This window comes from Pleurodeles waltl, chromosome 4_1, assembly GCF_031143425.1.
Source record: "Pleurodeles waltl isolate 20211129_DDA chromosome 4_1, aPleWal1.hap1.20221129, whole genome shotgun sequence".
Taxonomy (NCBI): Eukaryota; Metazoa; Chordata; class Amphibia; order Caudata; family Salamandridae; genus Pleurodeles; species Pleurodeles waltl.
This window is the reverse complement of record NC_090442.1, coordinates 608,126,050-608,140,030: the sequence shown is the minus strand read 5'-3', so window position 1 is coordinate 608,140,030 and position 13,981 is coordinate 608,126,050. Positions and strand designations below refer to the sequence as shown.

At 42.8% G+C, this 13,981-nt stretch overlaps 1 protein-coding gene across 1 annotated transcript in view; it reads right to left on the bottom strand.

The window, feature by feature from the left end:
- Positions 1–13,981, bottom strand: part of SLC5A8 (solute carrier family 5 member 8) — a 97,744-nt gene that overhangs the window by 17,836 nt on the left and 65,927 nt on the right. Inside the window, exons 5-8 of the mRNA XM_069229034.1 lie at positions 9,386–9,540; positions 7,838–7,978; positions 6,099–6,228; positions 4,533–4,621 (exon numbers count right to left, since the gene is read on the bottom strand). Of these exons, the coding sequence (XP_069085135.1) occupies positions 4,533–4,621; positions 6,099–6,228; positions 7,838–7,978; positions 9,386–9,540 (515 nt within the window). The remainder of the gene's footprint in view (positions 1–4,532; positions 4,622–6,098; positions 6,229–7,837; positions 7,979–9,385; positions 9,541–13,981) is intronic.

Sequence of the window (13,981 nt, the reverse complement as noted above, 5' to 3'; positions counted from 1 at the left end):
CCCCTATTAAAAAGCCCTTATCTCATTTCCTTATTACTCTCGAGTTGTGACACCGGTGATAATGTAATAACATAGCTGCATAACTGTAATGAGTTTATTACATTAGAGTTGTTAAATCATAGTGCCTGCTGTCTGAGCCAAGAGCCAGAGTGGAAGGAGGGTCACCGAGCATAATAACAGCGGCACTTTAAACAACGAAAATTGAAAATAGCTTTTCCTTCGGATTTATTTTTCCAAAATGAGTAGTAATCAGGAGAAAGACAATATTTGTGGCAACATGTTTATTTTTTGCACATCATTACAAGAAAGACGGGGTCTCTCTGCATGTTTCTACACATTCTGAGCTACAGCATTATTTAAATCTGACATACATTAAACTTATTGTAATATATTTTTCTGCAACAGATTACTAACTGCTTTTAGGTATGTTTCATTTTGCCCGACAGATTATGCCACTATTCTTCATGTCTCCAACTATACCATCTTTTTTAAATGAAAGAGCAAGGCACTAACAATATAAGTAGTTTGTGGGAAGCGGTAATAGTGAACCCTGTATTATAAAGAATAAAATACTCTCTGGGGTACGTTTAGAATATTGCAAGTCAATTTAAAGCTTTATGACCTTTAAAAAGAATGCAACCTCAGCCTTGTTCCTCTATATGGTCATGGAATTCCTTGGTGCCTTGCAATATCCTTCTAATATATGGCAATAGGGTACTTTAGACCATATATCTTATTTATTTAAATTGTTCAAATAGTTTCAGATCATGTTTATGGTGTTATGCAGTAAAGAAATGTTGAAGCAATGAGGTGTCTGTGAAAATATGCCCGAGTAATGAAGTTTCAGAGATAGTGCTACAGCTAAGCAATGGCCGATTTCCAATCATAACACCACAATTACGCATTAGCAAAGAGTGTGGACTGAATTGAAAAAATTTACTGGTACGTTAATTAAGTCTATATTCTTGTTTTATGAATAGGTGCACAATATGTGTGCTCAATGCAATAATATTACACAAGTAGCACAAAGGGTACACAACAGCATCAGCAGACACTTTGCTCAAGAGCACGGGTTATATCTGCTGTACATAACTAGACCGAGGACCACTTTTGCAGCCTATAACTACACTCGAACCACTACATCAACATGGCAATATATAAAATAGTTCACCACTAAATCAATTCCTCCATAACAAATTTACATAAAAGTCGATCCAACCATAAACTTAACACTTATATTCATTACCAGATTCTTTCTCATTTTTTGTTTTCGCCTAGGATTTATCAACTCAAACAGTCCCTTTCTGTCACAGCAAAGCTAAAATGCAAGTACAAAAATTACTTTTAAAGCAAGTTGTACACAGCGATGTAACTCTAGCCTGGTCAGGGACAACATATCGTTACATAGGGGTACACCTATACCACTAGCAACTGATCTGTTTGAGGGCAACCTGAAACTGGTGCTCACAGTTCTAAAGTTCAAGACCCAATTCTGAAAGCGCCTACCCCTTGCCCTTACAGGCAACATTGCTCTCTCGAAGATGATCGTCCTTACCCAGTTGCCATTTGTTTTAGTAATGCCATTCTACCCTCCCCAACATTTCTTTCAGGACCTCGACTCAATGCTGTGGGAATTGCTCCGGTACAACCAGCGGCATTGTATAGCAAGCTACAACTGCCAGTAGGTCACAGAGGTTCGGGCACCCCCTCCTTTGAGCCCTACTACCTTGGGGCCCACCTTCAGTGGGTTTCGCATTGTCTTGTGGGTAAGGATCTGTTTGAAACCAGCACCGGTGGTGGAACCTTCCACTCCCGGAATCCTTTGCCAGCTCCTTCTGCCCTCTATTAAACTACAACTCTCTTGGTCCTTACATGTATGGGTGGCCCGAAAGTGCTTCTCCCGAACCTTTGAACTGACGCCCAGTTACACCCCCATGCCCCATGATACCCCTACAAGGACTGCCAAAATTCCCCAGGCCCTTTACGGCAGAAGACCTCTTCCCTTGGCACAACAAATCCGTAGACACAGGGGTTACTCTCTTTCAGGGCCACCAATTGCTTTCTTTTGACCAGCTTCAAAAAGATTAAAATATCCCTCAAGGCCAGTTCCTTCTCCACAGGCAGCTGTTAGCTCGACTCGTGTGGCACACAGTAGAGGAAGAGGCTCCTACCCACACCATGATACTCAGTCTGTACACCATGGGTGCCGGACACCATCTGATCACTTGGCTCTATAAAGCTGCCAGGGAACATGTAGGGGTCTTATCGACACCTTTGTGCCAAACATGGGAAGAAGGCTTTGCACGGCCCCTACACGATTCCGAGTGGAATACACCTCTAGAATCGCTGCAAAGCATCTTTCGTAGCGCGCAGTACAAAAACATACAAGGCATGATACTTCACAGGGCCTACCTCACACTGTCCAAAATGAATGATATATTTCCTAAGGCACACCCCACGTGCCCTAGATTTCAGTCTATCTCAGATGACTTTCAACACATGCTATGGTCCTGCCCCTCCCTAAATCACTACTGGCGCACTATACACGATACCCTAGCCACAGTTACTGAGCTTATCACTCTCAATACATGCTCACATCCGCTTGGGAATTTACAAGCGTGGGAAAAACCACAAAGTAGGAGCACAATTCCTAAAACTGGCCCTCTTGCTAGCCAAAATGACCCTCAGGTTGCATTGGAGAGACAATAAACCCCTAACCCTCTCCCAGTGGCACAAGGCACACCTCCGTTGGAGAGAAGCCGAGAGCGTCGCCCTACATTAAGAGAAAGCCCAGAGACTTTAAACCTCCTATTACGTCGACCTGGGATACCGTGCTCACTCAGGCCCATATTTATACTTTTTTAGCACCGCATTTGCGTCATTATATTTTGTACGTTTGCCCGGTTTTGTGTCAAAAAGCAGTGCAAATGCGGCGCTATAAAAGTATAAATATGGGCCTCAGTTTTGGGAACTGGTGTACGAGGAAACTCTGAAACTCACAAACCGACTAAAGCCTTGCCTTAAGCCTGCCCCGCTCGCCTGCAGGAGGCAGGCATAGTGCCTCAAGCAGAAACCGCAGTCTCCACCCTTCCACCCCCGGCTCCCACCTATACCAAATTCACCTGAGGTTAATCCCCTAGCTCTCGCTTGTTTCGTTGTTTAGTTGCCCCCCTTTTCCCAAAATGTCCCTTTCTCCCCTGACCTCTCCTCCCCTGCTGCTACCGAGAGGTCCGCATCCTTCATCACCTAAGCCAGGGGCCTCAAAACACCCCGGAAACAAGTGCATAGACAACACCTATGCGCACAAGGGCTCAAAACAGGAATTGCTTCAATACCTAGTTTGTTACTCCTGAATGGCAGTCGCGCAGCAACGCGCAGAACAATCTAAACGTCAATCTCCTGTAGTTAACATGTGCCTCATTCTATTTTACTATATGTGTGTCTACTGCTCAAATGTAATAAACAGCTCATCAAAAAGAGTATAGAAAATAATAAAGCAAGTTGTCCATGACTAGCCTATAGTTTCTTCTAACTAACTGACAGAATAAATGGAACAAAATGAATGCATTTTACCGTCAAAATTAATCTGAAAATAGGAATAAGCTCATTATTTGATGTCATGGTTATTACTTGCTATCGAAATGCAAAATATGCTGAAATGTAGCCTGGCGAAGAACCAGGACACCGACTTGCTCAGTATTGAACCTAACAAAAATACTGGCTGCTGTGTAGTGGAGTTCTGCACTTTAATTATACATTGAGTGGCCACATTTCAAATTGAGCAAACTCTGGAAACTCTGCACTGGCTTTTGTTTAGATTGATGTCTTGGCGTGCATTGACACTGGGATCCATCACATCAGTGTGCATAACTTACTGCACAACATTTCCCTTTAATATACCACATAAAATATTTTGTTTTGAAAATTAACCAGATATGTAATGCAACATTTCAAATGTTATTGATATTTTAATTACTGCCTTTTTTTATGTCGTTTTTGCAAACCAGTGATAAGTAGAGACAGCGGGTTCAAAGTAGTGGATTGCATGTTTACAACCCCTTGTCCCGTGTCTTTGTGTCAAGGAGAGAAGAATATTATTCTTCACTATTCCCGTGTGTTGATGCGCCCAAAAGGGCACGGCTCCATGCCATGGCAGTGTATGGGGTTAAATTAGTTAATATCAGAATCCCGAGGTCAGTTGGTTGAGAGAGGAAACAGCCAATCTGAGAACTTTTCCCGACAGTCCAGTTTGGATGAAGGTTGGAAAACTACCCTTGTAGGCTTACCCCAATGCTTGGAATAGAAGCAGAAAAACTATACAGATATCAGGAGAGTTCCTAGCATGTCTCCGAAATGGCAGGAGGACTGCTGCTAATGCACGGCAAGTCTAGAGAGTTTGGCCAAATAAAAACTCCAATATTAAGTGCATGGTTGTTTAAATATGTGAGGTCAGGGAAAATAACACGTTTGCCAAAATATGCAATTAAACCCCTGTGAGTAACAGATCAGATGTCCAAAAGCAAGGTCCTTACCTCAAGGTTCCACTGTAGGCGCACGCCACAAACAGTCCCGGAAGTCCGGGATAATCCCGCAAGATGTCGAGCGCAAGGTAGGGCATGAGCTGCAACAGAGGAACATATTTTCATGTTAATTTCTTTACAAATAATACACGCGTTGGAAAGGTTGTAACATTTGTCAGGAGTATGCTGTTGTCAGTGTGGGTAGGGCTCTCTGTCGGCTGAAAGTCTGTAAACCAGCACAGAGAAGCAATCTCAATGGCACAACTACCGACCCACCTTCAATCCTTCACTACCCCACCCCCATTTCAAAACACGTGGGTTCATTGTAGACTTACACGCAACCAGACGACACCTGGGCGCAATGCATACGCTTTATATATAACTCACACAGTGCCTACTATAGTTAAAAGAGAACTCCCTGCCTCAAATGCAAAACACTTTCCCTTGTTGATAGTGGCCATCGACAAAGTGTGCTTAAGGTGTAACCATTAAAGGGGGTCCCCAGACGGCATCGTGTTATGAGGCGTGCAGGATTTTTAGAGTGTGGCCGGTGGTTTTTCCCAATGAAAGAGAATGGTTAAGCGATGAAGGAGGTGGATTTGGTAGGCATGTGTGTAAGCATGTATATGGTATCTTTATAGTGCGAACCCAGCCAAAAGGCAGCTGAGTCGTACTGTGCTAAGCTTTAACTGAACGTCTGCACCCGAAATATGTCATTTAACTCTGTGCTATTTGCTGCCTGGCTCAGCCCATGAAATGTTCCATCTAAGCAATTCAGGCAAACTGAACGGTAATGATCAGCTCATGGGTTATTTCAGCACAAAGGACTGTTGCACAACAGCACTAACTCATATTCTGGAATCGCCCATTGTGAGCACAGCAGTCTCTTGCCTTGGATTTCTGGTGGCCGGCACTCTAACATGCATAGAGCAGGTACAGCCTGCCAGGAACCGGAGGGATGCAAGAAGCAGAATTCACCACGCGACCCGTTGACAAGTGGATCCAGCCTGGTGGGCACAAGGACGCGCTCATGCATCTTCTAAGATGCAAAGAAGGTGCACACATATGTATCCACTGAGAGGATGCACAATTAGCAAAGCAAATGTGAAAACGTATTTCTACTCCAACAGCCTGTCCACAAGTTCCAAAGATACCAGAATTACGCCGACCATTCGCTGATTCTGAGTGATGTGCTTGCCTCAGAGGAACTGCTCCCCAACTACAAGCGCCACTTGAATAGTTGAAAGACGTAGCTAATAGTAACTGGAACCCAAAAGTTGCTAAAACATCATTACATTTATTGGCTTATCGGCATATTCTAGGTCAAATAGTAAATCAGTTCTCATGGCAGTGTTCTTGACCAAACATCTCACCAACCAGGCAGAGGATAGCAAGACCCCAGGTGGAGTCTGTCATCCACCTCTCGATATGGAGATGTGTATTAACGAAGTCTATTGACATTTAACCTTTAAAGGGCAATTGTGGTTTTACTGTTGGTGCCCATAGTGGGAAATCAGCTACACTGCCACCATCTTTAATTATGATCAGCTAAAGTACCACTTTCAACACACAGCTCACCTGGTCAGGGGCCGACACAAACTTTGCAGTCCAAGGGTCGCAGTCACGGTATATTGAATACATGCCCAGGCCACAAAACACTGCACAGGTGAGAATGGCCCAAAGTCCGACAAGATTCACATACAAGGACCTACGGTTCAAGAAAAGGTAACTTGTTCAAAAGAGAGGTAAATAAATTCAAAGCAATAATTTTTAAAGCATTTTGAATAGCGCCAGCTTGCTGCTGCAACCGCTTTACAGCCCCTTTTTTTCTTCCTCACACATCCTGTCTCTTTTCCTCTGAATGGAACTTGCCTTTGCCCTTCTTGCCAACTGCTCGAAGGCACTTCGTGGTTACCGTGTATTTGGTTACTCTGAGTATATACGTAATTATTCCTTGCAAGAACATAAGGGTCGTATGTCCCCCTTTCGTGTTGTGCACAGAATAAGAAGCCTTGCATTTGTGTTATAAGGCTGAGTGACTCTACCTGTGTTTCACCAACTTTGACTTAGATGTAGCTGCTTTGAATAACTGCCACATTTCCTGACTTCATGCCATGAGGTCGATTTTTCAAGATAAGTGGCAATATGTCTTCCTGAATCCAGGCTTTTGTTTAAAATGTATTTATTTATTTATTTTCCTCACGAGTTAAAATTAAAACCGTTTTCCTCCGAAATAGAACTGAATATTGGAGACATGTTTTTTTTCAAAACAACTTAAAAAGGGTTTCAAAGTCCTGATTTGAAAACAGACAAGAAAACCTACATACAGAAAACTTAACGAACTAGAAGATAGTAATTAAAAAAATGCCACCAATGGCGTGGAATTAATGAGATAAAAACTTCAGAAATCTGCACACCCCTAATTCATGAGAAGAAAATTATGCATTACGAGATGGGTTCAATGAGATAAAAAAGGATGCCTTAAGAGTTGCTAAAGGTTGGACTTGTCTATATTTCATGCTTGCAGGCACGAGGAGAGTATGGAAAGGAAGTAGAAGGCATGGAAAAGGCATCACCAAGGAGAGAACTCAATGAGTGCGCATGTGCAAAAGAAACTGCGGAAAGCAGGGCTACGTTCTCACGCACTTACGCCACCATGGGGACCTGTGTGAATCACATAACCACCTGAGATTCAGGTCATCTACCCCGGGGGAGGAGAGGTTAGATGTGCACTCTAATTCTGGTCATGTGACCACATTCCTTGACAAGGTACCCTCCCCCCCCCCCCAACCCCCATGCTGGCTGGGTATAGCCATAACAAGCGCACATGCCCAGTACCTATGGGCAGCATTAGAGCTCGCGAAAGATATTGTTAAGACATTCAGCGATTTATTTAATCTTATACCTGATGCATAGCTGGAACATAAAGTTCAAATGTCACAATGTTGACACACACCGCGGCACTCAGTCTACCGAGACATTGAGCAAGAGAAGAACGTGCTGCAACGGCGCACTCCTTTGCAAAGTGCTAATTAGAGGTGAGTGATTCAGTAGTAATTGGCTCTTGTGCTGAGTTACTCCGTCAGCACGCATTACGTCGATCCCGCTCCCTCTTGGTGACCACTGTCTGACCTGCTTTTGGCCCAGCTCACAAAGCTCCGTGTGCAATCACCTGCGGGCAGAGTGTGTACACACACTTCCCATTTATATAGCATAAAGTACATTTATGTGGCATAATGTGCAGGACAGTCCCGGACGTATAATATGGCAACAACGTTTACAAAGCAATCATTACACAAGTACCACAAAATACTTACATTTTTGCATGAAACATGGTTTTACAGGCTATGTATCTCTGAACTTGAGACTGATTAACTCCATAGATGCCAGTCCACGTGAAGGTCCCACCAACTAAGATTGTCCAGAAAGAGTGTCTCTGTAACGGATTGGGGTTAAAACTGTGGAAAAAAAAGAAATTGTAGATGTGATCATTGAATCAACACTTGGCTGTTCAAAATGTCTTTGTGGAAATATTCCTGAGATGGGCGCTTGGAAGCCGTCCGGACAATTGGCATACAAATAAGCTCTGTTTTTTTTTTGCAGTTGGTTTAAAGTGATAACATTTAGCTAACCCACTGGTACCTGAAATATACACTGAAGACACTGGTTTCTCTCTGAATACAGGTTGCTAGCAGTTTTTCTGTTTTCCTCCCAAATGCACACATGTAAAGTATTTTAGTAGCACACACAGGAGTGTGTGCAGACATTTATTTTTGCCAGGGGTACTAAGATGCGTGAAGAACAACCAAATTATACAGAAAGGTCAACTAAATTATGAAGAACAAACGGAAGATATGTGTCTCATTATCAGGCAATGTTATTTTCGCCCATTTGAGATAGAATTTGTTTTGTGAAATCTTCGAATTAGGTATTAAATCCATAATTGTATGGTAAATACTGCAGCAATACGTTCACATAAATACACTGGCCCTAACCCTTGACCGTTGTTTTTATCAAAAATGTACTCATGAAAAGTAAATAAAACCTAAACGTTCTAATTCCAATCACTGTTCATTGTTATCTACACTTTAATAAAATACCTTTTCAAGCAAACAGCCTAAATAAACATGTAATATAAAAATGCAGACAAATTTCTTAGATAGTCAGACAGGCAGGAAGGTTCCAAAATTCCAGTATATATTCTATTTCAAGCAGAGTTAGAGAGTTAGAAAATGGTTAGTACATATTGGAAGAGGTGGTATTCTAAACTGATATGAAAAAGAGGGAAAGACTGCTGTGGTAGTGAGGAGCACGTCCCAGGACTTGTGGCATTCCACACTGAAGAGTCAATCCTCAGTACTTCGTAAAATCTCTGGAGTCAAGTCCTCAGTGCTTCGTAAAATCTTTGAAACTATGTGACCACCCATGGAAAGGACAGTGCAGGACTGAGTGGTGCATCCAGTGCTTGAAATGGAAAAATGGAAGTGCAGGTACTCTGGTCCACAGTACCTGCTTATTTCTGAGAAGTGCCGGTACTCTCTAATTGAAAGTATTACATTTCTCTTGAGAAGTGCAGGTACTCTCCCTCTAAAAATAAAAAAAAGTGCTGGTACTCTGTACCAGACATTACCGGCCCATTTAAAGCACTGGGTGCATCCATGCAAACCAATCTTAGACTGTTTGAGAACAAAAGCTCTGGGAAATGGATACTTTTCTTAAGTTTCACTACCTCGACTGTAAACGCTGAAACTTTCTCTTGCGCTTAAATTGAGTGACTTTATAAACATATTTACAGAAAATAGTCATATAATCTATTTTGGATCACTTGTGCATGCTGATGCAAGAAAAAAATCTGAAAAACTTACTCCCAGAAGTTCAATCTTCCACCATAGTAGGAGTCATTTAAAATGGGTTCTATTCCACCTTGAACAACAACAGCACGAATGATGACAGAGGAAAAGCCAGCAACCATGATTCCAACTTGAAAAACGTCTGTCCAGACAACGGCTTTCAGCCCACCCTATGGGAAATAACAATCACCTGAGGATCAACAATTAAACTTTTACAAAATGCAATTATATTGATAAAAACAGAATAATATTATACGTCTTTATAGTTTTCCAGACTCAGTTTCATTTTTGCCTGCCTCTTTGAGGTTAACAAAATACCTTTCAAAGTGACCGGGTCCGACAGGTCTACCCAGGCCACACCCAACTGATGAGCCACAACCAGGGCAAAAGCGGTTTTGGGTTGCTTGTGTTCCAGTTCAGCTTGGGCTGGACTGTTCCAATTGGAGCTGGGTCAAGGCTGATTAGCATATGACTAGGTCCAAACTGAGGTGGTATGGTGTGGCAATAATAATGGACTGGGATGTGGATGAGTAATTACCAGTGACTGAAATTAATTTAAGCATATCACCTACTTCAGACCGACCACAGTGGGCATGGTACACTGGATGAATCTCAACATAACAGCAAGTGACGCCCACGGTCCTCATTACGCAAAAAGGAAGTATTTAAATTCACCCAAACAAAATAATAAACACCTCTACACAGACAGTGAAAACAGTAACTTTGAAGGTTTAAAAAAAAGACATAAATGTAGTGTCCCATTAAAGGCGCTCACTCAGAATTAATTGTGTCACTGCTGTATGACTAACACTGACTGAAGTTAAACGCTGATGCTGGCGTTTCAGTTCTCGCTCTCTAATGCTGGTGACTCACTTCATCAAGGCCTGTCAATGATGGTGGATCGTTCTAACGTCCCTGGCAAAGTTTTGAGCTCTCTCCTTGCTTCGCGACCCATGACTCACAATTCCTTCTGATGCAAGGACATGTCTTGCAAAAGAAAGCCTGGAGCTTAGCAGTAGCCTAGGCTGGGTCTCAGACAGTAAAGGGCGTGTCACTGAATACATTAACAGGCAAGGCGTCATAGGCAGAATCCTTTCACAGGACATCATTTTGCAGGCTCAGCAAGGCACAGTGGGAAACCCATTTTGTGAAAACGGGAAATGTATAATATCGCCAGTGGGGGATGGTTAATTTTGAGCAGGCCGGGTTTGACCATGGTGCACTTGAGGCACGTGCCCCGAGGATTAGGTGTCTCTACAACCATTGGATCAGGTGCGCTGCCTTTGCTAGAGGAGAGAGGGACTAATGTCATTGGGAGTGCATGGAATAACATGTGGAGTGCCTGGAATGTCCTTAAGAGTGCCTTGAATGTCATTGGGAGTGGCTGAAATGATGTTGATAGACTCGTCAGGGTCCAACCAGTCCATAATTCGGGTAAGAAGCATACCTTAATAGTTGTTCTTAAACAAAAGACACATTTACCAACTCTTTACAGACAAGCCAACAAAGTGGTTTGCCTGCTGGACTATTTCCATAGTATTCTGAAAATGTATGATCTTAATGAACAAAGTTTGAGGCGACCCATCGAAGTAAACCTAGTGGAAAAATTGACTCTGAGTGAAAACCCACTCCCTAGCTGCTGCAGCACTAAAAGGCAGAACTTGTGGTTATGCCCATTTTCAACAAGGAGAAATTTTGCAAAAAATTGACAGCACTAAGCTTAAAACGTGGTCTCATCAGCTTAAAAACAGCAGCTACCAAAAGTCACAGCTAGAAATAAGAACATGGGAGCAGAAAAATCGCTGTGACAGTTTGGAGTGAGTGTTTATTTTAGGGCTGGTGTGACAGCTTAGATTTTTGTAAGACATATTGCTACTGATGGCTTCAAATATACATTGAGTGGACTTTAGTTCCACTCAGACGAGTAATACCCTTTCACCTCGTGCTATTGGCTATTTGGTGTATTATACCTCTTTCCAGGAAGTTATACTATTAGAATGCACGAGGAGCTATTTTACATATTAAAACTACACTAAATCATCATGCTGGTTGAAACAATCAATTCTTTGTCAACTATATGCATTCTAAACCGAAAGCAGTCCCTTGTTTCTATTTTCATAGCACTGATGAAGACAACAGGCTAGACTATACTCTCATGAACAGCATTGGTGCAAGCCACAAAGTTAACATCCTGCAAAAGGGTAAGGAACCAGAGGGCGATGGGGGAGAGAGGAGGGGTGTGTATCACGACAACAACTAACAAGGCAGACAACAGGTGCTCAGTACTATACCATGCCAAGGGCGTAACTTCGGCTCTTGAATGAGGCCAAGGGAATTTTCAATTGCTATCTCCCAGGACCAACCCCGGTTCAGACACTCCAGGGCTGTAGTTGCAGAAAATGGGGAGGCCCCCGAGTGTGAACTCTTTCTTCCCCAATCCTGACATAGGCAGAGGGTCCGTGGTCAGGGCCATGTCCAGCAAAGTAAGAAAAATCCAGATCTACTACAGCTCCTCCGATAGAATGCTGGACACTGTATAGCTAATTGCCTCGGACATAGCCGGTGTAAGCAAACTAACCCTGACCTAGAACTATTTCTGCAAATTTCGACATCATATGCCTTCAGGAGACCTGGCAAGAAGTGGAGAATCCCCAATCTGGGTATCGGGAATTCTTGAGCCCAGCAGAAAAGGCCAAACCAAAAGGGTACCCAAAAGGAGGCTTACCAACCTACACAACTACCAGTAAATCTCTCAAGGTGAAGATGTTTGACTTGAGGCCTGTCCACATGTTAGTAGTCATCATCAAAAACTGGATATTTGGACCAATATTAACAGCTGTTATAGTAATAAACATTTATATCAATTGCAACACTGCCCTAAAACAAATCTTAATAAACATAACAGAAAATGAATTATTAGCATTAAGAGCTTTTTATGGTGACATTCCCTGGATAATTATGGATGACTTCAACTTAAATATGGCCAACCACCCCAGGCGTAGGTCAGAGAAGGAGCCCAGGATCAAAGATTGGGAATTCCAGCCCATGCATCGCACATTGTGACCATTGACAAATGCAACCACCTCCTTTTACACGTCATGGAGGCTCTAGGGCAGAGGGCCCTTAAAGGCAGATTTCCAGAGGACTCACTAATGAACGCAACTCACAGATCTAAAACATCATAGTCTACCCTGGACACACCTTTGTTGCCACAGCAACATTTCACCATATTCAGGATTTTCACATAGAGGTAAGATGTGAGAGTGACCACCACCTGCAGATTAAGACAATATCAAACAATAACCAGCAGGTGGTCTTTATGGAAAACCTGGGGGAACAGGACCCAGGAATACACTGGCTACGAATGAGATGGTCAAAAGTATCCATGAAAAATTATGAGACCTGGAAAGCAAGTCTTCCTACAGCACCTGGGGCAAACTTGAACGTGATTTCCAACTGGGAGGCTATGCTGTCCTAACTAAGGAAGCACCTGGGTTCTTCACAACGTCTGACCCCCCAATGCCAAGAATAGATAAAAAGTGATGGTGTAGTCAGGCCTTAAATCAACAGAGTCAGAAATTTAATGAAGCAGCTAGGCTGCTAAAGCTTCACCACTCAGAAACCACTTATCTCAGTACCTTTTTTAGAATTAAGAAAGCAATACAAGAAGGCGCTATGGGATGCCAAGCAGGCTTACATGGATCAGAAATGGATCAAAATCATTGAAGCTTGTTAGACAAAGAACAGCAAGACGATCTGGTCCATCATTAACCAACTCGAGAGAGGGCCTGGTGGAGTCCTAGGTAATACGGTATTGGAGGAACAGTCGGGAGAACACATTTCCAAACTATACCATAACAAGAAAGAGGAGAAATTATCAGCAAACATATGCAGCAACTTACCCCCTCTAAAGTTCGAGGAACAAAACATAGAAGAGAGATTATGGCTCTGTAGAAGCAATGGTGCCTCCGGTCCCAATGGCCTTTCTGCAGCATTATTCATAAATGATCAAGCCATCTGGAGTAGTCAACTATGCAAAATGTTTAACGCTTGCGCTAAGGAAAATAAAGTACCAGACATAAAAAGGGGCAATCCTACATCCTATTTACAAAAAGGGCCTCTATGGGAATCCAAATAGCTACAGGATAATTGCACTGCTCAATACTGACGCAAAAATATTTGCTGGTCTCCTGCTGAAAGAGCTGGAGGACTGGGCTAATAAGGGACACCTAATCCCACTGAATCAAACTGGCTTTCAGCTGACGAGTGGCACCTATGACAATCTCAGAGCGCTGGCGATTTTAGCAGAAAAATATACAAGGAAGAAACTAGCTCTGTACTCCTGCTTTGTTGCTCTATCAAAAGCATTTGACTCTGAGGATATGCATCGGCTGTGGAGAAAGCTAGCGGACTGGAACATCCCGCCCAACTTGCCAAGAGGAATTTAGCTTTTATATTCTGGAAACTGGGCCAGAGTCACAATTGGTGGCAACAGGCAAGTAACTTCCAAATTCCAAATACTCAAAGGCCTCAAAACAAGGCTGTGTGTTGGCCCCAACCGTATTCAATCTTGGCAGACCTCTGTGTTCCATTGGATTCCACAAGTTGCCA